The sequence below is a fragment of the Glycine soja genome, chromosome 10 (assembly GCF_004193775.1).
Source record: "Glycine soja cultivar W05 chromosome 10, ASM419377v2, whole genome shotgun sequence".
Taxonomy (NCBI): Eukaryota; Viridiplantae; Streptophyta; class Magnoliopsida; order Fabales; family Fabaceae; genus Glycine; species Glycine soja.
In genome coordinates this window covers 50,851,582-50,877,195 of record NC_041011.1, presented here as the reverse complement: position 1 = coordinate 50,877,195, position 25,614 = coordinate 50,851,582, and the positions used below count along the sequence as shown (strand labels likewise).

General features: G+C 34.2%; 3 protein-coding genes across 4 annotated transcripts; 1 reads left to right on the top strand and 2 right to left on the bottom strand.

Annotated features, from left to right (window-relative positions):
- Positions 1-2,173: 2,173 nt before the first annotated feature.
- LOC114369885 lies at positions 2,174-7,322 on the bottom strand. 2 transcript variants are annotated; one of them, XM_028327156.1, is made up of 10 exons: positions 6,947-7,321; positions 6,775-6,852; positions 4,607-5,320; positions 4,333-4,435; positions 4,087-4,187; positions 3,809-3,983; positions 3,440-3,610; positions 3,250-3,350; positions 2,740-2,863; positions 2,174-2,615 (listed from the first exon to the last, which is right to left on the bottom strand). In XM_028327156.1, the coding sequence occupies exons 1-9, from the start codon at positions 7,202-7,204 to the stop codon at positions 2,807-2,809; spliced, it is 1,758 nt and encodes a 585-aa protein (XP_028182957.1). In that variant the 5' UTR covers positions 7,205-7,321; the 3' UTR covers positions 2,174-2,615; positions 2,740-2,806. The 2 variants fall into 2 exon arrangements, with proteins under 2 accessions (XP_028182957.1, XP_028182958.1); XM_028327157.1 differs by lacking the exons at positions 2,174-2,615; positions 2,740-2,863 and having other exon boundaries at positions 3,252-3,365; positions 6,947-7,322.
- Positions 7,323-9,361: 2,039 nt separating this feature from the next.
- LOC114372033 (elongator complex protein 2-like) lies at positions 9,362-14,549 on the top strand. Its single transcript, XM_028329414.1, has 10 exons — positions 9,362-9,625; positions 9,706-9,793; positions 9,933-10,018; positions 10,149-10,302; positions 10,397-10,557; positions 10,670-11,341; positions 11,647-11,968; positions 12,956-13,173; positions 13,418-13,595; positions 13,929-14,549. The coding sequence occupies exons 1-10, from the start codon at positions 9,473-9,475 to the stop codon at positions 14,414-14,416; spliced, it is 2,520 nt and encodes an 839-aa protein (XP_028185215.1). The 5' UTR covers positions 9,362-9,472; the 3' UTR covers positions 14,417-14,549.
- A 2,570-nt stretch (positions 14,550-17,119) lies between these two features.
- Positions 17,120-19,782, bottom strand: LOC114369308 (neurogenic protein mastermind-like). Its single transcript, XM_028326517.1, has 2 exons — positions 18,471-19,782; positions 17,120-18,277 (listed from the first exon to the last, which is right to left on the bottom strand). The coding sequence occupies exons 1-2, from the start codon at positions 19,715-19,717 to the stop codon at positions 17,401-17,403; spliced, it is 2,124 nt and encodes a 707-aa protein (XP_028182318.1). The 5' UTR covers positions 19,718-19,782; the 3' UTR covers positions 17,120-17,400.
- Between the last annotated feature and the right edge of the window lie 5,832 nt (positions 19,783-25,614).

The window sequence follows — 25,614 nt, the reverse complement described above, 5'->3', positions numbered from 1 at the left end:
TCTGTGCATCATTTTATACATCGCTCCAATTCTTGCATAGGGGGGATCCAGTGATCCACTGTGTTTAGGAGATTTAAAGAAATCAATTATTATATATACAATACTTTGATGTCAAAAAGTGATGCAATTAATTTGCTTAAAAAAGTGATGTAATTATGTAAATGAAGAAGCATGTGCAGAAATAGTTTCAATATGTTATACATGTCCCAAATAAGTAATACTTTTAAAAAATATTAGCATTTTATGTCAGAAGAAAATCCATGCCCATTTGCAGAGACTAATGAAATATACTCGAATCCAATATGACATGCTTATAGGAATTCATTAGACTTGCATATAAGTTTTAAGTTTTTATTTTAAAAAATTAGCATATAAGTGGACTTGATTACTAGGGTTTAGGGCTTGAATTTTTTAAATTCTACAAAGTCCTTGAGCTCATCCAAGCAACGTGGCGATATAGGCATAAAGCTCACATTTGAATATTTGTTGAGTTATCCACATATGACAGGAGTACCACTTTTCAAGGGAACAAAGATCTGGTCAGATCACAGCATCCCATGCCACTATGATTTAGCAGGAAATGTCGTTTCTTGTTTTTTTTTTTAATGGGTTACAAGTAGAGATAACAAATACTAGCGGTACTAAATTGAAATAGATTAACTTTAATATTGATTTCAACATGCTGCATAGATTGGAAATATATAGAAAACAAGTTTCTGTACCTATGTCTCCATATAAGATATTACCAGTCCTGGATCAAATATAATAATGGAGGCATATGGTATCTGATATTTTAATGCTGATAAGAAAGATATCAGTATTTTAAATACACACTAGATTCAAAATTTGCACTTTGCAGGCTTAATTATTAGCGAAAGAACATTTGACACATCAACTTCTTGAGTACTAACCTCCCGCTATAACGATTGTTTTTAGTAAAATCTAGGGTTGATTTAGATATAATTCTTGGGGTGTCGAGATCAAAACTGATGCCTGAAATTATTGTAAGTGTCTAGTGTAAACAAAAGTCTCGAATCAGATCAAAATAAAAAAAAATTAAACAACATGAGTAGCAACTACTCATAAATTTGATGTATTAAGATTTTGAGTTGAATGTGATGTTTACTTTATTTATTTATATTAATGGCTTTGCATTTTGGTGTCTCATTGAAATGAAATAAACTTGGTGCATTGAAGAGTCATCAACTTCTCCCTCTCAATCCATTGATCTGGCCATTGTCTCTCTCAAGACTTGAGTCCCATGATAAAAGTATGAAACTTAAGACCTTGGAGTACTTTTCAATTACATCAGTAACTTATTTGATGAGTAACTTATTTGACGAGATTCTCTCAAAATTCTCAATAAGAAGCTCTCCGAAGGTTCTCCCAAACTCTTACAGTTTAAGAGCTTCTCACCATGTCTCTCATGTTATAATTTAAGCTATGATAATAATTTCATCTCTATCCAAAGAGAAAAACATATATAAAAGGTTGAATTATAAGACAGCCACGTTTTGAGAAGACAGCCATATAATGTGAACCAATATTCAATAGGAATGTCCAAAACTGAACCAAATCAATAACTGAAAAAAAAATTGTATTTTCATTTGAGTTCAGTTTAATTTTTTATTCCTATTATCAAAATCAAACCACACCTTTAATGTAATAAAATTACTTCTTTTCTTTGTTATACCGTACATAAAATTTATTTATTTTCCCAAACAATTGAACCAAGCCACCGACTTTGGCTATGTACGTGAGCGAATAATTCAACCATAAAAATTGTACATAATAAAAATCATTTATGTATGATTATTGATTCAGATCTAATCATCTCACTCTTATAGTCTTATATAAAATATTTTATCTCATTATATCAATGGATTTTGTTATTATTTATGATTTTATATATATATATATATATATATATATATATATATATCACATGTAACTTTTTGTTATTTTATTACTTATGATTAAATAAATGTCATTTTTAAGGACTAACTAGAACTTACCTGGTTGTTGGATTTTGTATTATATCAATTTGTTTTATAATTTACTGGTTATCAAATTAAAAACAAATTCCAAAGTCCTAAAAAAATTAAAATCAAAATAATCAATCCAAAGTTCAATCTATTTTAGTTCAAATTTAATACAATATTACATTTAACTCAAATGAAATTGAACCACATATTACTTTTATTAGTAATATGTTTAACTTTGGACGATTTTTTTAAAGAACCGAACCAAACCAAAACCAAAACCAGGTGCGAACACCTCTAATATCCTAAATCGATATGATACAAATATGTCTCCAATTTTTTGAAGTATCCGTGTACACAAACCCCACTTGGTGAAAACACATTTAAGAAACTCAGGCAGGTTATAGTCATGATGAAAAGTATCGAGTAGGAAATTCTGTACATATATTTTACAGAAATTCAGAGGCACTGCTGCAAAAAACAATTAGACTCCTCATAATTCCTATTTCTATATCCTCGATCGTATTTCAGAGTCCTGCCTTTTGCTGCTATGGTTAGGAAACAAAAATGCGGAACCCCAATGCACAAAATGTCTGATTAATTCTTTCAACTTTTCTTCATAATTTAATGTACCTAGTAAAATAACCAAACAATTAATCTTGTCTCAGTTGCCTGTACCGTCAACAACAACATAGGCAAGTGTTGCATAAGCTCCAACGAAATGTACAAAAGGCAATAAGAGAAAGGCATCTCACACCTGTTTGGAATGCAGTTATCAAGCATGATCCAAGAAGTATGTATTTGATGAAAATTGACGATGTACATCACTTGTCGTGACAGCTAAGAAATTCAATTATACATGGATACACCTGCTCCACCGCCTGTGCTCAAAATAATCATAGAAAAGAGATTACAAAGAAAGCAGCAGTAGCAGTAGGCATAAAAAAATATAGACCAATTATTTATGTCAAAACAAATTCTTGATACGAAAGAACAAACAATGCTCAAATAAGACAATTAAAAATGAAAAAAAAAATTAAGAATGAAGCAAAAGGGAGAAAAAAACAAGGTAAGGGTATATTTATTGGAGAATAAACTAGAAAGGTGAGAATAGAACAGAAAGCTCTGAGAAAATTGGTGTGGGACAACCAATAAGGTCATAACCAATTAATTACAATATAAAATTGAGCATGTTATTCTTTCCTTCTTGACAATTTCCTAATCTAAAATAACATAAACATCAACAACCAAAGGAATATGTTCATACCAGCCTTCCTCCAACCAAATCATAATGAGCATAATGTGAGCCTTCAGGTTCTCCAAAAACTTTATAGGTAACCAGGTGCTCAGGAATTAGCTTAACGGTTTCTGTTCACAAAATACCTTTTAAGAAAATTCACTTCTTGAAATAGCAAAACAGGGATATAAAACATCTACACCTTATGATAAAAAAATACCTTCCACAGCTTCTGGTGGGCAAATCAGATCCTGGTCTCCAGCAATAGCTAAGATAGGGATATTGTTTTTGTGTAGATGGTCCTTGTAAAAAAAGGTCCCATTCCTGTTACATAAACCACGCTCTCGAAATGCTGTAGTGAGCTGCAAGACAAGTTTTGCGGGTATGGTGCCTACCAGTTGTAATTGTATCATAAGAAGGTCAGATATTAATATTGATTAGTCAATATATAATTTGCTTACCTAAAGAATAAAAATTTATGATTTGTCAACCATGTCTATTGGTTAGTCAATATATAATTTGCTTAACAAAACAATAAAAATTTATGGTGCCTACAAGTTTTTGATTTGTAATGGATAAAAATACTTACAGAAGTTATTCAAAACAAGTCTTTTTAATAAATCTGGATCCATCATGTCCTCAGCTGAAATCAAAGTATTTAACCATGAGAATACATATGGTGGACGAGATGAAAGAGGATAAGCTGCTGCTAACATTGCCCCTAAAGGAACAACAGGGACATTCAGAGCCTGTGCAGGATCTGCCTGTTCAACAAGTGACTAAATTTAGTACCTTAACAGATATTAGGCAAGTTAAAAATTAAATCTATGTAGGAAGTAACCAGAAACAACTAAACCATTCACTTACTAGTGGTAAGAGTAACTTCAGAGTTGATTTGGATGATGTGTAGTCCAGAGACGATGCCAGTGTAACTACTGCAGCCAAGTTGGAATCTTTTCCTTCAAAACCTTACATGAAATTAAAACAAATATTACGTAAATAACTTACATATTTATTTTATACATGCCTGTGCAGATGAAAATACAGATGTGTCAGTATATGTAAAGAGGTGATGCTCTGCTTGTCCTAGATTTACATTTCTATAAAACTTACCAAACCGTGATAGCATGGAGTAAAGCAGGATACCACCCATGGAGTGTCCAATTGCAAGTAATTTTCCATCTTTAGGCATGCTTTGTTTCATTATGTATTCTATCTGTACAGGTAAAACCAAAAAGTCGTATAAGGGATATGCAGCCAGAGAGTCTCCTCTAAATAACAGAAGTAAAAAAAAAGGTATTGCTAATTATATAATTGTTAATTACTTTCAGTAAAGCTAATGAGTGATTGATTTATAGCTTTCCAACATAATAAGATGTCACCTCACCGCTGCTGGAACATCTTCTTCCATGTAATGATCGAAGTCCCAATCATACTTCACCATCAAGTCAAGTTGCTTCTGAAAATCTTCGATTGTAGAAGTAAAGCGGGCTTGTAGATCAAATAATTGAGGAGAAACAGATAGCTGACCTTCCTCAATAATATTTACTAGTTTTTGACTCAGATCAGTTATTTGACTAGTAATACCAGCATTTTGCTTTGTTTCAAACAAAGTCGAAAGCTTTTCCCTTACCTCGTTGTATTGTTCATATAATGGAGAATCCACCAAAAGTTTTGAAATCTGATCTAGAAATTTGGCAAACATCACCCTTGATTGACTTTCGCTCAGAAACCCAGAGACTCTTTCTGACAAAAACATTAAAGTCTCGGTCAATCTTGCCACCAACTTTGATTCATCCCAAACAGTACCTAACCTAGTTAGATCACCTTTGATTGCCACATTCTCAGTTTCTACTCCATTTGGGGTAGAAATCTCAGGTTCAGATACCGCACAATAGATGTTATTCAATTCTTTGTTTGAAGCCACAGCTCCATTGGTAGCAGTAGCACTTTCTGAAGCAGCTTCCATCTTCTCAGACATTGCATTGGCAGACTGTTCAATATCTTTGGAATTTGAACCCTGAACACTCAACCCAGCTCCTCGTACTTCAAGAATCCAAGTTTCAAACCCCTGACTAGACATGTAACGTGCAAATGATGACTGCAGTACATACCATGTGTTAGTGGGAAGCCTGATACATAAAATCAGAAAAGAAAATACTACTGACCAGCTATAATTAGGCAAACAGAATTATTAGTTACTCAAACACAGGTTGATAGCAAAGAATAGCACAGAGGAAAAATGAAACTTAAACCAGAACAATATGGAGGAAATAATAATAATATAGAATCAAACGAAGTAGCTTTGGTGCATCTTTAAGGGAAGAGGCATTCAGAATTTTGCAATCAAAATGCAATTTAAAATAGTACATTAGTGTCAAAACTCAAAAGCTTCTGGTTCCAAAGATCATAAACATTGCTATCGAGCTTTAATACCTTATACTAAAATCAGGGTACAAAAAATGAGAATAATAAAAGATGGATGTTCGCCTATACAAGAATAAAAGAATAGAGATGAAGCGCCAATACTTGCATTTGTTTCACACATCCGTATTAAATACATATATAATATTGATACTTATGGATACATCACTAATATGTATTTGTGAAGCATTGAAGCATTTTTAGGAAAAAATGTTATGCAAATCTTATACACCCAGATACAAGACATACATGCATGTATAAGAAAGAAGCTTAGAAGAAGTTTTGCTTGGTGAACTAGACATGAAGGCTATCATTTTTATTGATGATTCTCAGGGAGGGAATTGAATAGGTACTATTCTTGTTTGTAGACAATGGACCATGACTTATGATGTCAATGATTTATAATTTCTATTTTGATTTTAGAATTGTCCAAGAAGTATCCTCTTAATTTAGATTTGTGGAATTGCAATTATATAGTGATTATTATGTTTTATGAGTATTTTATGCATATCTACATATGTATCCTGCACATATTGTATCCTATATATGTTAAGAATAGTTGTATCATGTGATATATATTATGGATCTCAGTACCTTGAATGATTAGTCATTAGCTCCCGACTGTGGGTTCACCCAAAAAACAAAGTCGTATCCCCATGATATAATATGCATCAATCATATCACCTAAAAGTAAGTCATAACAACAATTCAAGCATGATATTAACTTGAATGTCGTAACCATGAAACTTGCTTAGGAGTAATAGAAGGGAGGGAGAGGTTGTTGGTTCGATTCTCTGCTAACAAAAACTAACAATTAACAACTAATATTTGCTGATAAAAAAACATGAAACTTGCTTGTGTTGAGTCATCCAATTGCCCCACTAAATTCCATAACAAGATTACCAGCACAAGCAAATCATATTCCAATGATGATAATAATACAAGCATCAACAACAAATTCCAAGATACAAAAAATGAAAAGAAAGAAACAGAGAGAACATAGGACAAGTAGGCTTAAAAGGCAAACTAAACACAGAACAGAAACGCACACAATTTCACAATTACGATGGTGTGATCTAAAAACACTCAGGATACAAATAAAATTACAAGAAAAATAAAAAAGTTGAATACCTCAGGGGAAAGGTCATATCCAATGGCGTTAGTTCCCACTCCAGATAATAGCAACAGAGGATGATTCCTCGGAGGTGCCTACGAAACAAACATTGTATCCTAAGAAAACGTAACGAAATTATAAAGAGAAAATATAAATAGGTGAGATTCGAATGAAAAAATCAAAACTAACGAGAGGCGAAGGGTTGTAGCGCCAGAGAGCGAGTTTCCAATCGGAATTGGAGAGGGACACATAGTGGAGTTCGTCGGCGGTGCAAACGGAGGGCTTGTCGGCGACGGCAGTGGAGAAAGCCCTGAGGCGGAACGGTGCGGTGGCGCGTGGGAGGGAGCAGAAGGTTGAAGAGCCTTTGCAGATAGCAGAGAGCATGTCGGATTGGAAGGAAATGGACATGGACATGGACATAGACATGGTTGACATTTTGGGTAACATAACGCTTCAATTCTATGATCTATCTATCTCATTAGTACTTTTCCTTTATGCGGTAATCCGTATCTAGTTTTCTTACTCGTGTTTCTCGTTCCTCGTTTCTGTCACTGACTTTTTAAATCGGTTGGTTGTCTCTATGGCGGTTGACGATTTATCCAAAATTATGGCTTTGCACTGGAAATTTGGAATTGGATACACCACAAAAAGAATACCATTTCAAAAAGTAAACTAGTACAATTTTGAATTTTCACATCAAAGAGGTGAATTTTTTTACCGGAAAATGTGTATCAATATGTGTCAATTGAATTTAATAATTTTCATGCTTATTTTTTTTAAATGATTTGTTTTATTAACAATACAAATTGATTCAATTGATAAATACATGAGTTTATGGAAAAAAATGTGAGTTTAATTCCTGCATAATATATTCTTGGAAACAGAAGATTGATCTTGTGGTCTATCTAAATGACTTGTAAGGATACCTTAGACAATCATGATTAATTATGGTAGTACCAACTAGAAAAATTAACATATAGTACTCTTACAATGTAATTTGTATTTTTTTAATTGACCCCTTTGTTTGTTAGGACAAATTGCCTATTTGGTTATTTATTTTATTTTTTAGTTTAATTTAATCATTTATCTTTTAGAAAGTTTATATTTAGTCCTTTATGTTTTAAAATAGGACCAAAATGGTTCTTCCATTAGTGAAAATTTAACATCGTTAATAAAACTAAAATACTAACGATTTTTAGTTGTCACTATTATACTATTTACAAATTTAAAAAATGCAATCATATTCCCACATTCAAAATCGTTCTCCTTTCTCACATCAAAAAATCAACCCAGATCCTAGAAGTCCAGGTCAAAGTAATAATCCTTCTTAGTGTTGGCCTCCAAGTCTACCTAAACTCAAGCATGGGACTTCATCAAATTGAAACTATCAAATACACCTCTCTCAGCAAATGAATCATGTTTTCCCTTCTTCCTCTCTCTCTTTCTTCCCTCTCCATTCGATTTGGAAGATTCCATAATCTTGTACCAAGAAGGGAGGAGATTCGTCTAAGCATAATCCCCCCCCCCCCCAAATTGTTGTTTGATGGCGATAATTGTGTCATTTTATGGTTGAGTTGGAAGGTGACAATGTTGTTTATGTCAGAGATGCCATTAAGAATTCAAGGAAGTGGTGGTGGTTTGGAGAGAAAAGGAGGCTTATGTAGTGACGAACTTGGATGCGAGATCACGTGCTTGACATACTCTTTGTAGACATTGGGGAGCACAAGGATGTCAGGTGCATTGGGAGTTGGACCTTGCCAATGATGGAGGTAGTGGCAGAAAATAAGGTAAAAAATTAGATTGAATCCTAATTGAGAAATTGAGGGGTTTGTTTTGAGTTAGTTTCTCAACATTTCGAGACCATTCATTTTTATTTTTTGGATTGTGCATTCTCGTTTTTGATTGTGGGTGTGATTGATATTCTAGATTTGAAGATTTTTGTTGTATGTTGTTGAGTTCGAGACGAATAAGACGAGAAAGGAGGAAGGAGGAGGAAGAAGGGAAGAAAAAAAAATTTATATTTTATGGTGATTTTTAGTTATTATTGTCATAATTTTATTAATGGTGTTAAGTTTGCATTCACAAAATAATCATTTTGATATTTTTTTTAAAACATAAATGACAAAAATAAACTTGCTAAAAGATAAATTATCAAATAAAATAAAATAAAATAAAATAAAGGATCAAATAGGTCATTTAACCTATTTGTTTTAGGGCAAATAGTAACAAAGAAAATGAAAATGAGAGAAATGTGAATATTTCACTTTTGTTTAGATATTAAGTGTTTTTTCCCCCACATATGAAAAAAAAACTCTAAAAGTGAGGTGAAATAAGAAGATAATATGTGTTGTATTATTTTTCTTTACATTTTAAAATTAATTAATATTTATAATTAAAATTAATTTTACATTAAAAAATATTATTGTAAAAAAATTATTTATTTGAGTTAAATTTAATATTTTAAATTAGTATAAAAACTTCTGTATAATTTATTTACCTGGGCCTTCATTTTTTCTCAAAAAAAGTTATCAAAAATCAAAGTTTCTTTCCTGCATAGTTGGGCCTTTATTTAACACGCTCGAAGCCCACTAGGTGCCCCAATGCTCTTTCTTCATTCCAACAATCGCGGCGACGTCGCCCTTCACGCCTGAGAATAAAAAATCAAAAAGCTTTCGCCGCCATCAAAGTTTCTCCCTCTGTGCACGGTGCGTGAGAATGCGTGGTGGTGGCGGCGGCGGCGGCGAAGTCGAAGTGAAAAGGGTGTTTATTGGAGCGGGATGCAACAGAATAGTCAACAACGTTTCATGGGGTGCTTCTGGTTTGCTCTCTTTTGGAGCTCACAACGCCGTTGCTATTTTCTGCCCCAAGGTCCACTTTGCACTCTCTTCTACTTTTTCACTTGCCATTTTATCTTAGATTTTTTTTTTATATATATTTTATGTTCGCAGAGTGCTCAAATTTTGACTACTCTCCCGGGTCACAAGGCAGTTGTGAATTGCACCCACTGGCTTCCATCTAGCAAGTTTCTATTTAAAGGTACTTTCTTTCTCCATCTCTTATAAACTTGAACTCTACTAGTTCATTTTTTTTACTGCCATAAAGTTTTACTGGGATATGGATCAAAGTTCATTTTTTTTAATCAATGGTAATATCCCCTCTTCCCTTTGATTTGCAGCAAAACTATTGGAGCAGCACTATTTGCTATCTGGAGATGCAGATGGTGCTATTATTTTGTGGGAACTGTCCCTTGCTGATGGGAAGGTACAATTTTGTTCCTTTTTTTCCCTCTATTTTTGTACAAATAAATTATGAAAGACATTTGTCAGTTGGGAACTTAGATGGAATTATAAATTATTGTTTCTTGCATATTTGTCTTTTGAATTGTTTGTAGTGGAGGCAAATGTTACAGCTGCCACAATCACACAAGAAAGGTGTTACATGCATTAGTGGAATTATGGCTTCTCAAACCGAGGCAATCTTTGCATCTACTTCTTCAGATGGCACTGCTTGTGTATGGGAACTTGTATTTCCAACGACTGGTAGCGGTAAGCCATAATTCCCAATGGCAATGACCCCGCTTAGTACCATGTTAGTAATTTTATAGTCTACATTGATTGAGACTTGCTTCATCATTTTTAGGTGACTGTAAATTATCGTGCCTGGATTCTTTCTCTGTTGGTTCCAAATCTATGGTAGCCCTATCGTTAGCTGAACTGCCTGGAGATAGTGGGCAAATTGTTCTTGCAATGGGAGGATTGGATAACAAGATTCACCTTTATTGCGGTGGAAGGACCGGAAAGGTATCTTCATCCCCTAAGTTGTAGATTATTAACTTGAACTTTTGGTTTCTTGTAGTTTTATCTGTCGGCTGGTGTTTAAGTTATTTTACTTTTCTTTTACATATGAACCCAGCTTGTACATGCATGTGAGCTAAAAGGGCATACAGATTGGATCCGGAGTTTGGACTTCTCATTACCTATAAGCATCAATGGGGAAGTAAACAATATTTTTCTGGTTAGTTCATCTCAGGATAAAGGCATTCGAATTTGGAAGATGGCATTACGCAGCTCTATGTCCAATGGACACGGCATAGACAAGAAAGGAGAAATAAGCCTATCATCCTATATAGAAGGTCCTGTGCTTGTGGCTGGTTCATCTTCTTTTCAGATATCCTTAGAATCTCTTTTAATTGGACATGAGGATTGGGTATATTCAGTAATGTGGCAACCCCCTTTGGTTGCATCCATGGAAGGGGATGCCTATTATCAACCACAAAGTATCTTATCTGCATCTATGGACAAGACTATGATGATCTGGCAACCTGAAAAGACTTCTGATGTCTGGATGAATGTGGTCACTGTTGGGGAACTAAGCCACTGTGCTCTGGGGTTCTATGGTGGCCATTGGAGCCCGAATGGAGATTCAATTTTAGCTCATGGATATGGTGGATCTTTCCATCTTTGGAAAAATGTTGGTAATGATAATTGGCTGCCACAAAAGGTTCCCTCTGGTCATTTTGCATCAGTGACTGATATTGCATGGGCTAGATCTGGTGATTATATTATGTCCGTCAGTCATGACCAGGTATTTTTTTAAAACACATTCTGTCCACAAAAGCTATACTGTTGATCCATCATGTCTATTATTTTATCTATTATGATTTCATATGAACTTGAATTTCAAACATGGCTTGCACTCTGTTGTGTTCAATTAGTGTATGAACACCGGCTATGTGAATTTTGTGCTTTTGAAGAGAAAAATAATGAAATTCTAGCTGCTTGAGTAATTGCTTCAGTTTCTGCTAGTGGTATTTCAAATAATAACTCTGAATATTTTTCTTGAATTTTCATTGGCTCTGAAAATTATTGTTTGCTATGCAAAATTTGCAGACAACTAGAATTTATGCTCCATGGAAAGTTGAGGCTCCTCTCCAAGATGGAGAATTTTGGCATGAAATATCTCGCCCTCAAGTTCATGGACATGATATAAATTGTATGGCAGTTATTCATAGTAAGGGGAATCATCGTTTTGTCTGTGGAGCTGAAGAAAAAGTTGCCAGAGTATTTGAAGCCCCATTATCATTTTTGAAGACATTAAGTAATGCCACTTTGCAGAAGTCCTGTTCTTCCGATGATATCATGGGAGATGTTCAGATTTTGGGTGCAAATATGTCAGCTCTTGGACTATCACAGAAACCTATTTATGTTCAAGGTCAGTCATTTCATTGAAAGTTGAAATTGATGGTGTGATGCGTAAAAAACAGATTTTGAGATCATATTTTCAAATTTTTGTGCTCTTTCAGCCTTTCTCATGTTTATCTACTGGTGTTAACTCTTATAGCAACAACATCTGGTTGTAATTACCTAAACAGATAGAGCCACTGATTGAAGCTAAAAAAGGATGCAATTAGTTAAGAAAAAAAATTATAATCAGGTGGTTTATTAGTCTTGATAGTCAGGTAAAATTTTGCACCCAAACTAAGCTAATTCATACTTCAATGTAATTTACAGGTTAACTTTTTTAATCTTTCAATATTAACCTAGATGTAACTACTAAAATCCAAATATTTTGTGTTTTATGGCTCTTAATACTATATTGACATATTTTTATGTATCCAACCCTTGTATTTAGTGCTTGTAATGGCATGTATAGAAATCTGATAATAGCTTAATTAACTCATCTGTTTCTGCATGATCAGTATAATATAAGCTCTTGAAAACTGCACTTTTAAATTTTCCCTTTTGTAGCATTGATGTGAACTTTTATCCTGTACTATAGTCATTCCTTCTGCCTGGCCTTTTGGAAGAGGACTTTCAACTTAGAAATGTGAATGTTAAATCTTTTTTCTGACTCTGTTCGTCATTAATCTCTTGCATTAATTAGTTAACACACTGGTTACTTGTCTATAGTAAACTCCCTGATTTCTCACTGGTTAGAAATAAAGGTATATTTCTCACTGGTTACTTAGGAATTTCAACTAGCATATCTGGTCTAAATTTATTTTGTGATCATCCCTTGAATATAGTTTTAGGAATTGGGACATATTATCTACCCAAGAGTTGACTGATATCATAGAATGGGAAACTAGATTTGTTTCATTTTCCTATGTGAAATTTAACTTTTGAAATAATTATAAATGTTTTCTGGCGTGTTTGTCTTTCAAAAATTAATAACTTTGATGGCAATTCTACATTACAGCTGTGCACGAGGCCCCTGAAAGAAGTGGGGTCAATGGCCTCGACACCCTTGAAACTATTCCTGACGCAGTTCCAACTGTGTTCACTGAACCACCAATTGAAGATCAACTAGCTTGGCATACACTTTGGCCTGAATCACACAAACTCTATGGTCATGGAAATGAACTATTTTCTTTATGTTGCGATCATAAGGGTGAGCTTGTTGCTTCTTCATGTAAGGTATGTAGTGTTAGTCTTAACTGTGCACGGTGCACCTGTATATTATTGTTATTAGACAGAAGATGTAGTGCCTACTTGTACGGAAATCCTTGTTGCTTGCATATCTTATAACTTGACACTGCTTATTGTGTCAATCTTCATTCAACGAAAGCTGGTTTAGATTGTTGTTAGTCAGTCTCTACCTTGCTCACTTTTCTGCTTTATCTCTGATATTGCTATTGCACATATGTTGTGTGCATTGCAGGCCCAATCTGCAGCAGTTGCTGAGGTATGGCTTTGGCAGGTGGGTTCATGGAAAGCAGTTGGCCACCTGCAATCCCACAGCTTAACAGTGACACAGATGGAGTTCTCACATGACGACAACTTTCTTTTGACTGTCTCAAGGGATCGCCAGTTCTCTGTCTTTTCTATCACAAGAACAGGTATATATGTCATCATTGTTTAGGCATTTGAATTTGCACCTTTCCATTATTATTATTATTTGACAATTTTCCTTGGTTGACACCTGACATTGTTTGAGATGGAATGTCCAAGTCTCAAGCCTGCGGAAAACTAATGAAACTGAGCTAACCGTTATCTAACTGGTTGGCATCCCTTTTTAGCAATATAATTGCTGAATGAGCAAAAGTAATTTTGAAGTTAAATATTTCACAATTATTTACTGGACTCTTTTAGTACTGTAATAGTTGCTAGAGTTTCTTATTGGCTATACTGCAACTCAACATATACCCTAATCATGCAGTTGTGGTTTACAGGCACCGGTGAAATTAGTTGTAGTCTTCTTGCGAGACAGGAGGGGCACAAGCGGATTATCTGGTCATGTTCTTGGAATCCGCATGGTCAGGAATTTGCAACAGGTTCAAGGGATAAGACAGTGAAAATCTGGGCCATAGAGAGGGATTCCATCAGGCAGCTTATGTCTTTACCGCAATTTACGAGTAGTGTGACAGCTTTATCTTGGGTTGGTCTCCATCATAGGAGGAATAATGGACTTCTAGCTGTTGGAATGGAAAATGGCCAAATAGAATTGTGGAATCTGTCTTATAACAGAGCAGATGATGGGAGCATAGCAGCACCAGGTTTGGCTACTTCTCTTGCAGTACGTATAGATCCTTTTATATGCCATGCATCTACCATAAACCGTCTAGCATGGAAGAAAAATGAGGATGATCACATGAGTATGCAACTTGCTTCATGTGGAGCTGATAATTGTGTGAGAGTGTTTGATGTAACTGTTGAGTAATTAGATTATTGTACTGTACCCCTTCTTTTTTGATATATCTGTAGAATGATTTTTTGATCCTCATAGCTATGGCTAAGAAAATTTGTCCCTGCTTGCATTGCTCTTCTCCAGAAATACGAATTATTATTGTTAGGAATGTCTTTTTATTTTGGCTAAATTAGCAGTTTCTTGTGTTTTTAAAAAGAGGGTAGTTTAATATTAAAAAATTAAAGTTGTAAGGTCGAATTTTGTAACAATTATTCGGTGTCACATTATTATTGAAATAATTTTTATCATATTTTTTATGTAAAGCGAAATATTTTCATTATCCAATATTTTTTAGTCCGTAGTCACGAGACATATAACATCACTACCATGTGAATTGTGATTGTAATCATGCCCTCCAAAAGTTTCTCTTATAACGGTCATCAGTTGATCACTTGTCATTGTATCGTGAAATTAACGTTGCCATCATGGTGAGAGGGTGAAAAGTTTGTAATCAAAAGCTTGAAAGTGATTTAAGTGAACATTGGGCAGAAGATGTTTTTTATGTATAAATAGGCAAAACCGAGCATATGCTTGCCAACCTACATCGACTAAAAGTTGTTCATTGAATCGGTAGTGGATTCAAGCCTAAATGATATGTTATTCGATTGATTGTAATAAAGTTTGGGGAAATATAGGAAGAGTGTATCATATCTCGTTCTTTATGAATGGAAGAAAAAGATACACATACAGATATACTAAAAAGAGGAAAAGATTTGTAGAGTTGCAATCTTTATTCTCTCTTCTAGTATTACACGGTTGTTATGAATTAATAAATGTTATGTTCATCCTTTCCCACTACTAAACAAATGCAAAAGCTTTCGAATATTCCAGTAAGAATATGTAAACGTGATATGTTCATTATGACAGAAATATTGTTCACTCGGATGACTCTTATCTATTATAGGCATAGCTTCTCTTTTGTTTAAAAATTGTGGAGCCCTGATAAGCTCAATGTTTTTGGTGATTAGAGTTTAAGAGAAATAGACACCGTTGTTAGGGACTTTATGATCATCTTAAGTGGGGCCCTTGATAGACAGCTTTTTACTTGGTGCCTTTGACACTCCACCACCAATCCATTAAAATCTTCGGAGATAGAGAATCAAATTTTGAGCAAATGGCTCATTGATTCCCTTTCCATCATTATGGAATTCAGTTCTCGGAAGTAAAGGGTAAGGTAATACGCATTGAAATATTGCATTAATTTCGGTGGGGTGCACATACACACTGTTCTTCCATGCTTTTCTCATATAGTTATATGGGTTTCCATGACCAGCCCAACTTTCCACTTTGGACTATGGCTCCATCAGACCTCGGTCGGCAATAATGCACCAATTATGTGCATTGAATCGGTAGCATTCTTCTAAGCAAAAACCAGTTTATGGGATAGTGAGGGACCCTGACCTACGTTGACGTTGAACAAGTAGGGACCATAAGTCATTTGACAATTGCTAGCTCCATCATTAATGTGGATGATAATGTTAATAATACATCACAAGTATGCAATATAGTTGTTTGAAGCAGAGTCAGCATCAACCACTAGTCCCCAGGCTTTAATATAAAGAAGAGGATGACAACATTTGAGTGTAGGCAGCGGCTTAATCGTGCAAACGTATAGTTGAATAATTGAGACATAAGCATAGTTTTGTTTGTTCTGAATCGTATATTATTTCTATTTGGTTCGAGACTAGCAAAATTGTACTCCTAAGCATGTAACCAGCTCAATCTTACGCCTAATCTTAACTTTTAAACCTCGTACAGTTAATCTATTCTTATATTGATCGCTAACTAGTACTTAGTGCATACTTTAATACTATAAAGCATCGAATCTTATGTGTACCTTGCCACTAAAGTCACATGAAATTCAGCGAAATCAACATATGTAACGTGCACTCTGTTGTGAGGGTTTATATTAATCTTGAAATTCACTATACGTTAAAATTTCACATCAATCGAACACTTTTGCTTAACATTGTTGTCATCATACATTTGTGTCTTGCTCAAGAAATTGGTTTGGTACCCGTAAATGCCCAGCCTTTCACATAGTAACTCTCGTAAGCATGCTGTATAGCATTTGAATTCAGATCCTCGAGTTATCTTAACAATGAAATAGATTTGCTTGAGATAGTATTCTTGCATAATATGAAAAGAAAGCCATTAGGCCAAAGCAGAGAATAAGTACAGTGTTTGTCAAGGGTGGTCAATTCTTATAGGACTACCTAATCTCTGTATAAAGTCGTACTATGCAACTTGAAACGATCTTTATTTGTTATGCATTTTAAAAGCTGGCATGTAGATGATAATTCAAGGTTTAGGTTTCACCAAGGAGAATCAAATTCAAACTAAAACTCGCAAGGACATTATTGTTGGGTCATGCGCAGCAAAACCTGAGGTCAATCAGCAGAAACGTGATTTTCTTGTATATAAAACGAACAAGGGGATTGAAAATGCGACCAGACCGATGTAGGATTTATGACTACACGCACAAGTGCAAACTAGTGGTCCTTCATGCATGGCTTTGGTCATATAAGGGACCGAGGACAAACTGCAAGTAGTCCAAAACTTCAAATGGCAACATCCATTGCACTTATCAACAGAATTGAATAGTTTTATCATGAACCACGGATCACAAGACCAGAGCTAGAAAGAATACCCGCTAATTTTTTTATATGACAATCATTTCAGGAATTGATATTTGAATTTTCACAATACAATGTTTCAGACTTGACCTTTTACAGTATAATCTTTGGACCAATTTCATTTCCTATATAAATTATAAATTATGACATACAAGAAAAAGTACAAGATGATCACAGTTTCTTATTATTCTTTTTTTCCCCTATCCAAATACATACCACAAACAGTTTTATCAAACATGACGACAAGAACTGCATATAAAAACTTAAAGGGAAACAAACCCATTTTTTTCAAAATTGTTTCTTTTTTTTTTAAGGACTGGCTTATAATGGTTGTGAGGTTCTTATCTGCTGCTGCTTCACGCTGTCTGAGGGATGCTGAGCTGAACCTTCCTGCATCATCATAGTCTGGTACTGTGAAGGCATTGTGGGTGCCATAGGTTGAGAGTAGTATATTTGAGCATGAGCAGGATCCGCATAATCAAAAGCATAATTGGCAGGGGCAGCAGAATTGGGAGCCATGGACTGAGAAGGATGGTGAATCTGTGAGTATGTGACATACTGCTGCTGATGTTGGCTCGTAGGAACTTGAACAAGTTGAGGGGTGCCTGCAGTTGCAGCTCTGTAAGCATTCATTTCAGTTTTAGGCATGGGAGCATTTCTGATGGGGTTGTAAGTAGCAGGTTGTTGAACCAATGTAGAAGGATTTGGTGGAGTTTGTGGTCGGCTAGAAGCGATGTTCCCTGCAGACTCACCCATATTAGCCTGCTGCACAGGCAGGTTGTAAGCCTGCGCCTGTCTCGCAGTCACATAGTAAACCTGTGGATGCTGGGGATGTTGCTGGGAAGGATATACAGGATAATATGCAGGAATAGCAGGGTTATGGTGAATAAAGTGTGTGCCATGAATAAACTGTTGCTGCTGTTGCGGTAGTGTCTGCTGGTGCTGGTGATGTTGCTGTTCAAATTGCTGTTGCGGTTGTTGTGACTGCAACTGCTGGTGCTGTTCAAATTGTTGTTGCAACAAATATCCAGGGTCCTGTACATGTTGCTGCATCTGGATCCGACCGTGCGGATCAGACACATTAAGCTTTGGATCCACAGGGTTACTGGGAACCCTTGTAGTCCCGGATTGAATCTGAACTTGTTCTTGATAAACAGCAGGTTTCGAACGCGAGATTGCATTCGCAAGACTACTATCACTGCAGGATCAAAACAAACACCAAAAACCTAATTCAAACAGTGCCAATTGAATCCATCACCAAGAACCAAATCCCTTACTAACCCTATACACTAATAACCAAACCCAACAATAACATGATACAAATGAAATAAACAATCCAATTCTAAAAATTCAAAGCCAAAACCAGAAAGATAAATTGAAATTGAGAATACCTTGAAACTGAATCAGGAGAAGGCAAATCAACAACGGCGCCACCACCAGTTGACTTCTGTTGAAATTGAGGAGCAAGTGTTTGCGTTTGTGCCTGTGACTGTGCTTGTGTCTGTGACTGAACCTGTGGTGGAGGAGTGGGTGGTTTTCTATACCCAACAGAAACCCCATGATCTGATCTCTCATCATCGGAGACAACGCGGTTATGATACTCCCCAGCAACCACCGTGGCGGGCCCAATTGGCACACCCACGGCGGCGAGGGTCGCGGGAACCGGCGGGGGAGGCGGCGAAGATAGCAAAACAAAACCCTCATCCTGCTGCTGCTGCTTCTGCCCCACACCAACCCCCATCTGCGCGAACTGCTCCTCAATCCCCAACACCTTCTGATCCTCCACAACATGAACCCTAATCGGCGGCAAGTTCGCAAGCGAAGGCGACGAAGAAGTGGACCCAAACGACGACGTCGTTTCGAGCATGGGCGAATCGGGAATGGAGTGAACATCCTGCTTCAAATTCTTCCCGTTCCCGAAAGATCCACCCTGCGAAGCACCACCGCCACCAACCCCACCACCACCACCACCATCCCCACCGTCCTTCGAACCGGGTTCGAGATTATTCCCGGCAACCTCGTCGTCAAGTCCAAGAAGGCAATTCACAGAAGCAGAGTCAGAAAACCCGCGGTTAAGCAATCCGGCGCCGTTTAACGCATTCAAAAACCAATCGTCCGATTTGGCTGACGTGTCAAGAATTTGGGGAGGGATAGAGTGAGTGGATTCGGGTTTGGTGGGAAAGAGGAAGAGGCGGATTCGGGAGGGTTTGACGGCGGAGGTGGCGGAGGCGGCGGTGCGGTCGTACTCGTCGATCATGTTCTCGAGGTCCTCGTCGGTGGTGACGGAGATGAGGGAATCGAGGTCCTCGTTGGGGAGCTGGTACTTGAGCGTGAAGGGTCTTCCGTTCAGGAAAGTTTTCGAGAGGCGCATGGAGAGGTCTGCGAGTGAGGTGGCGCGTTCGGACACGATGATGCGCGTGTCGCCACCCACGTAGCAGAGGGACTTGTCGTGGGGGCGGGGGACGATGTGCCCGCCGTAGCTGCACATGAGACGGAGCTTGGTGGACGCCGGCGCGAAGGGCTCGTCCCAGGAGTCGGTGTTGCGGGAGCGAGGCGAGGATTCCACGGAGTCGGGGTAGCTGAGGTGTGGCGGCAGAGGCGGCGGCGCAGTCGAGGGGGTTGGCGGTTGCGCCTCCATGGTGAGAGTGAGGGAGAGAGAGAGAGAGAAGGGAGGGAGTAACGTGCTTGAGGTGATGGTCTTATAGTAACTTAACTTGCTTCCGTTTTTTAATTAATTAAAATATTTTTGTGCCTTGGAAAAAGCCAAGTTGGGGGTGGAATAGGAATACTGTGGGAAAGAGTTTGACAGCTAGATTACTCATTGGACCCAGTTGGGTTTAATGACTAAACCATGCAAATCAAGTAACTTTGCCTATCTATATTTAAATTTTAAATTATCATCATTTTGTCCACTCTGGATTAAATAATCATCCATATTTTTTTAGTAAGATTTATCCTTTTTTTTTTTCATCTTCTATCTATTTATTTATTGTTATTTAAAAAGATAATTTATATATTTTTTCACTAATAAAAAAATTAATAATTAATATTTGATAAAAAAAATATGTATCATTTTAAAATTTATAAGTGGTATTTTTTAAATTTTTTTATAAGACTCAATTAATTAACTTATAAGAATTAATTTAATTGGTAGTATTGAATTTATTCTAAATTTGTAAATTTTGTATAATGTAAATTTCTATTTTTAAGTTACTTTTAACATTAATAAAATATATTATTATTCTTTTTTCCAAATATTCTATTGTTTTATTTATTGGTTTCATTAATTATTCTTCTTTTTAGCTCTCTTTAGTTTTATGTCAAAAGAGGAAGAAAAAAAGTAGAGATAAAGTTACAAATAAAATAATAATTAATATTCTAGAATTTTAAAACTGGTCAATAAAAGAAATATGTTTTTCAATGGACATTTAAAGAAAAACATAGATTACTAAACAGTTTAACAAGTTATAAGTAAATATAAAATAAATTATAATATATTAGAAATTGTTTTTATATAAGCTTTGATCTGATTGATGGGGAAATAGAATGAATAGGGTTAATAGCATAAACTAGACTAGTAAAAATAAAAATGGTGAATAGTTAGCATTTAGGGGTCTGAGTAGGTGGTTTTAATCGTACGCGCTTACCTTCTGTAATCTGTACTGGAACCTTAAACCATAGTTGAGCAAATTTGGTATGTAGCCGCTGACGTAACGTAACCACGTAATGACGTTTTTATGTTAAAACGGATATGATACGATACGATACGGAACGGAAGAACGCAAGATACACACAAATATACGAGGATGAGTAGCTTCCACGCGCATCAAAGCGTCGCTGCTTGTTCCTTAGCATAGAAGGCGCGTGGGGGTTAGGGGTAAACGGCGCCCATAAGCTGCAACGCTGTAAAGTGACAACTGACAACTGCCACAGTAATGTTTTCACCTGACGCCTGCCTCACTAGGATTGGCTGTGCTTGCAAACTCACCCGCTTCCCTATCAATATTTATAAAACACAATATTAAGCTTTTACTGTTTTTTCATAAAGCATTAAATAAAATTAATAAGATGATTAAGAGACATTCCAGCCTTACCCTATGTTTCACATAAATTAATTATTTACATTAGATATTTCGATTCCAAAATTAAAATAAAGGGATAGAAGATTAAAATTTGGAGAAAAAAAAAGTTGGATTAATCACTCATGTTGTGATCTTCTTCATCTTAGATGCAACAAGATCTAGGTGATAAGATAAATAAAAATTTTGTGGGTTAGTATAATTTTTTTTTACCAATGGACTTTTTCAATGATTTTAATGTTTTTTTTTTAAATATTTATAACATATTTTTTTTTACAAATCGGTTTATTTGTATTTACAAATTTGAATTTAAGCATTTTGAATTGTTAACTGTTGATTCATTATAATTCATTATCTAGTGGATTTTCTGATCTACTTCACGGCCTAGTAGAAGTAGAAGCCATTCTAACGAGATCCTCACGTACAAAAAAAAAAAAAAAGATTGCAAGCGTGAATAAGAAAAGGAAAAAGCCAAAAATGAATGGAAAGAAATTCAAAGCTAAGCCACCACATTTTTATGAAAATATATTTATCTTTAATTAGTCAAAGGAAAGAAAATAAAGGAGAATAAAAAGATATTGATGTGTATTTTTTTCTCTCTTAATTTTCTTTCCTTCCACTTTTTCTCCATTCAAATAGATGCTTAGGTAACTGCATAATAAAATAATATTTTATTAATCAATATTTTAGGTCATTATTGCAGTTGACAATAACGACATCAAGGATATAATCTTGAGATTAAGATAATATCATTAGATAACCATTCCTTGACACCACAGTAACAATAAGACTAGGCTCAAGGACTCTAGACCCATTAATATGCGTATTTAAAGATGAGATTTTTAATGTAAAACTACTTTTCATTCTCATTATTACTTGGTGTCTTCACAAATATTCGCTCTCTTTGACACACACTGAAGAACGATGCAAAGCAATGGAGAATGATGGATTGAACTCGACAAACAAGAAAATAAAATACTATGATACCCTCAAACAAATATAGATATAATTAAGTGTGTAAATAAACTAATTACACTGATACTTTAGTCAATACAACATGTAATTTTTTCAATTTTGTATAACTAAATTTGATTAAAAAAATATTTTTAATATATAAATTATATTATAATTAAAAATATTTTTTAATAAGATAAAATTCCATTAATTAAAAAGCTACCGTAAGCACAAGTTATGTCGAATAGCATTATAATTAAAATTCTTAATTTATAAATATATATATTTTACCTTAATAATAAATAATTTATATTATGATGCTTGATTATTTGTTTTTTTTAAAAAGTCTATTTCCTTGTCTATTTAAAAGCTGAAGAAAATATTAACTGTTATTCTTAAAATATATATTTATTTCTACCCAATTCTCTGACTCTTTCACTCTCTCTTTGGAACTTTATTAGCTTTTAATAATGGAACATTTGCTTAGAAACAAAATATATCCAATAAAAACGCTCTTAAATTCCTTCGGATCCCAGCATGAAAATTAAATCGTTATCTCGTACTGTTTAAGTAATTTTATCCAAATTCCAGCATAATTATTTTCAGTAAAAAGAAAGTTGTAATCTATTAAAAAAAAATTACTTAAATGATCCCATGCTACAAAGTAACAGCATAAATACCAAACACAATTAGCAGTTATTTAGCTATGCAATTTCTTAATAAATATTTTTTTTATCATTGAGATATAAAAGGTCTTTAATAAAAATTTATAAAAGAAGAAAATAATTTATAATTTAAAATTAATTTATATATCTTGATTTTTGGAGAAATTAGATAAGAGGATTTTATAAGATTAAAGTACATAAATTAATAATGTCATAAAGGAAAATTGATTATTTTAACTTTTTAATTTTTTTTTCTTGTGAATATATATTGATTATTCAAATAATGCATTAAAACTAATGAGGTTAGGTTTGGTGGAAGAGGCTAGTCCTAAAAAATATAATGAACTAAAGTTTAAATGTTTGTTGAAAGAGAAAGTTGTATTTAATGCTTAACATTGTCCTGGGAGTAACAAAAAAAACGTGAAACAAAAGATATGAAAAAATTGAGTTAACCTGGAGGAAAGAATTAGTGTAGCTATTGTGTCAAATAAAAACAAAAGGAAATAGTTAAATTTATCGCATTTGACACATGTAACTAGAAGGAAAAAATATATTATTGGTCATTTTGTAACAAAAAATTTGTACTTGTATTTTTACATTTGAGATGTACCATATACAAATGGGATGAAATTGTTTTATAATTGAAATATATTGAAAGAGGTGTGATGTAGAAAACGATTGTTATATACAAGTTCTAGCCACAAATTAATGTGAAATTTGAAGTTTTCACATTGGTTTTCACAACAATTTATGTTCGTTCCAAAATCAATCTAAAAATTACTAACTGATTCTACTTCTACCCATGGAATCAATTTAAAATCTAAAAACTATTAGATGTTAAAAGACTTTTTTGTATCAGTGTTAGTTGATATTTCCATTGATTCGAAACCAACAATAACATTAGCATAAAATACTCAAAATTACAATTTAATTTCATAGTTACTCATTTTACGTGAAACACTAATTATTCTAGTATTTATTGGTAGACAAAATGAAAAAAAAAAAAAATCATGCATCTTAAAGAAGTAGAATCGATAATTCCGTGCTATGTGTTTGCTTACATGTCTTTTTGTTTATTTTATAATTGAAAGGAGTACTACTCTTGACAAAGAATTAGGCTTTTGTAACACGAGTTTATTCCTATATCATGGATTTGTTATCATGAGTTAGAATTTAAAAATAGCATATTAAAATCAGATATACACATACAATAATTTATATAATTTTTTATATTTGTTGTTTCCTTCATCTTATTATTTATTATATTTTATTTTTCACTTCTTTTACAACATTCTTTTGATTTTAAATATTAAAAAAATTGCAATGTTGATTTGTTGAATAAGAATATTTAGTTTAACGATTAAATTAGTAAAAACTATTGTGTACAAAGCATTAAAGAAAATAAATTTATATAAAAATGAAAAATTAATTTGTTTAATAAGATTTTCAATTTAATAATAAAAATTATATATGCATGCGTGTGTGTAGAGTACACACTATGTTTATTAAATGACAGTTCGATCACTCCATGCACATTTATTGCCTTATAAATAAAGTAAGTTTACATTTATTTAAATTTATTGAATTGTAAAAATGTTTTTTATAATTAGTAATTATTTTCTCAAAAGATGACATGGGTGTATGGCCCACCTCCAGCCAATTTTGGAAGATGCCGTTGCCAACTCATTTATGAAGCCAAAAAAACAAACGTATGGCTCATCTCCACCCTCACTTTGAAGCATCACAAATTAAGCTCTGAAGAAAATGCGAACACCTTGATGCAGAAACTAAAACTAAAAGTACTTGTTAAATGGAGGGTAACTTTATGATCTAGCCCAATTTTTGTTTTTAATATATAAAACGGAATGATCCAGCCCAATTTTAGTACTCCAAGCTGAAAAGGGTGAGAATGCTATTTTAGAATATAGGTGATACATGTGAAAGTCTAACATTTAAGTTACTAGTTAAGTATGGTCTGACTTGTATTGGATGTTTTATTTTTTATTCTAGTCCTTTATTGCTTTCTCAGTTCTCACTAATGTAATTCAGATTTCTTTCTCAGATGGATTTTAATTCCATCCTTTTTGCGCCCTTGTGGTCAATATTTCACCAAAAAAAAAAACATAAATTAATAGAGTAAATATTTAGTAGTATGAGTCTATGATAGGTATTTTATTTCTGTTGATAAGGCTTAGGCTTAGAATTGAGTGGGTTATAATTCTAACATCTGAATATATAATATATATTTAGTCGTGAAATAGCGTGAGTGGATACAACAGCCTTTTTTTTATTCGATTGTTATACCGGTATAACAATCGTTAGCGTACAACAATTCCTAAAAATATAAAGACATTTGCCTAGAAGGTATGAGTCAGCAACTTAAATTCTCTAATCTCAAAGTGCCATCTAGTGCAAACTTCAAATAAGATTATATTAGAATTGTCACGTTAAACCTCTTTGAAATAGACCTATAACACGTACGTAAACATTAATTTCATATTATTTTTCTCGTGTAACTGAGGTTAAAACCTACAATTTCATGTTTACTGTTCAAATTTTCTATCACAAGGTTGAACCTAGTAGATTTTTCACGTATGTTATATTTTTTCTCATTAACTAGATATCAAATTTTAATGAAACAGCTAACTGTTAAATTCATTTCATAAGAAAAAAACTATTTGTATTTGATTAAATACTCTGATAGAAAATATGATCAACTACACGTAGTTTAACGGATAATGATAGGTAAGCTGATAGTCTTGTTTTAAAGCAAGTAAACTATTAGTTAATATGGTAGGTGTTTGATTAATAAAAAAAGTGTTATATAAAATGAAAAC

Excerpts from the sequence above, each read along its gene's own strand:
- LOC114369885 (XM_028327156.1), bottom strand. The coding sequence starts at position 7,204 with ATGTTACCCAAAATGTCAACCATGTCTATGTCCATGTCCATGTCCATT. Across the intron at positions 5,321-6,774 it reads GATATGACCTTTCCCCTGAG|TCATCATTTGCACGTTACAT; the intron begins GTATTCAACTTT and ends TATGTACTGCAG. Across the intron at positions 4,188-4,332 it reads CTCCATGCTATCACGGTTTG|GTTTTGAAGGAAAAGATTCC; the intron begins GTAAGTTTTATA and ends ATTTCATGTAAG.
- LOC114372033 (XM_028329414.1), top strand. The coding sequence starts at position 9,473 with ATGCGTGGTGGTGGCGGCGGCGGCGGCGAAGTCGAAGTGAAAAGGGTG. Across the intron at positions 9,626-9,705 it reads TTGCTATTTTCTGCCCCAAG|AGTGCTCAAATTTTGACTAC; the intron begins GTCCACTTTGCA and ends TTATGTTCGCAG. Across the intron at positions 10,019-10,148 it reads TGTCCCTTGCTGATGGGAAG|TGGAGGCAAATGTTACAGCT; the intron begins GTACAATTTTGT and ends AATTGTTTGTAG.
- LOC114369308 (XM_028326517.1), bottom strand. The coding sequence starts at position 19,717 with ATGGAGGCGCAACCGCCAACCCCCTCGACTGCGCCGCCGCCTCTGCCG. Across the intron at positions 18,278-18,470 it reads TCTCCTGATTCAGTTTCAAG|TGATAGTAGTCTTGCGAATG; the intron begins GTATTCTCAATT and ends TTGATCCTGCAG.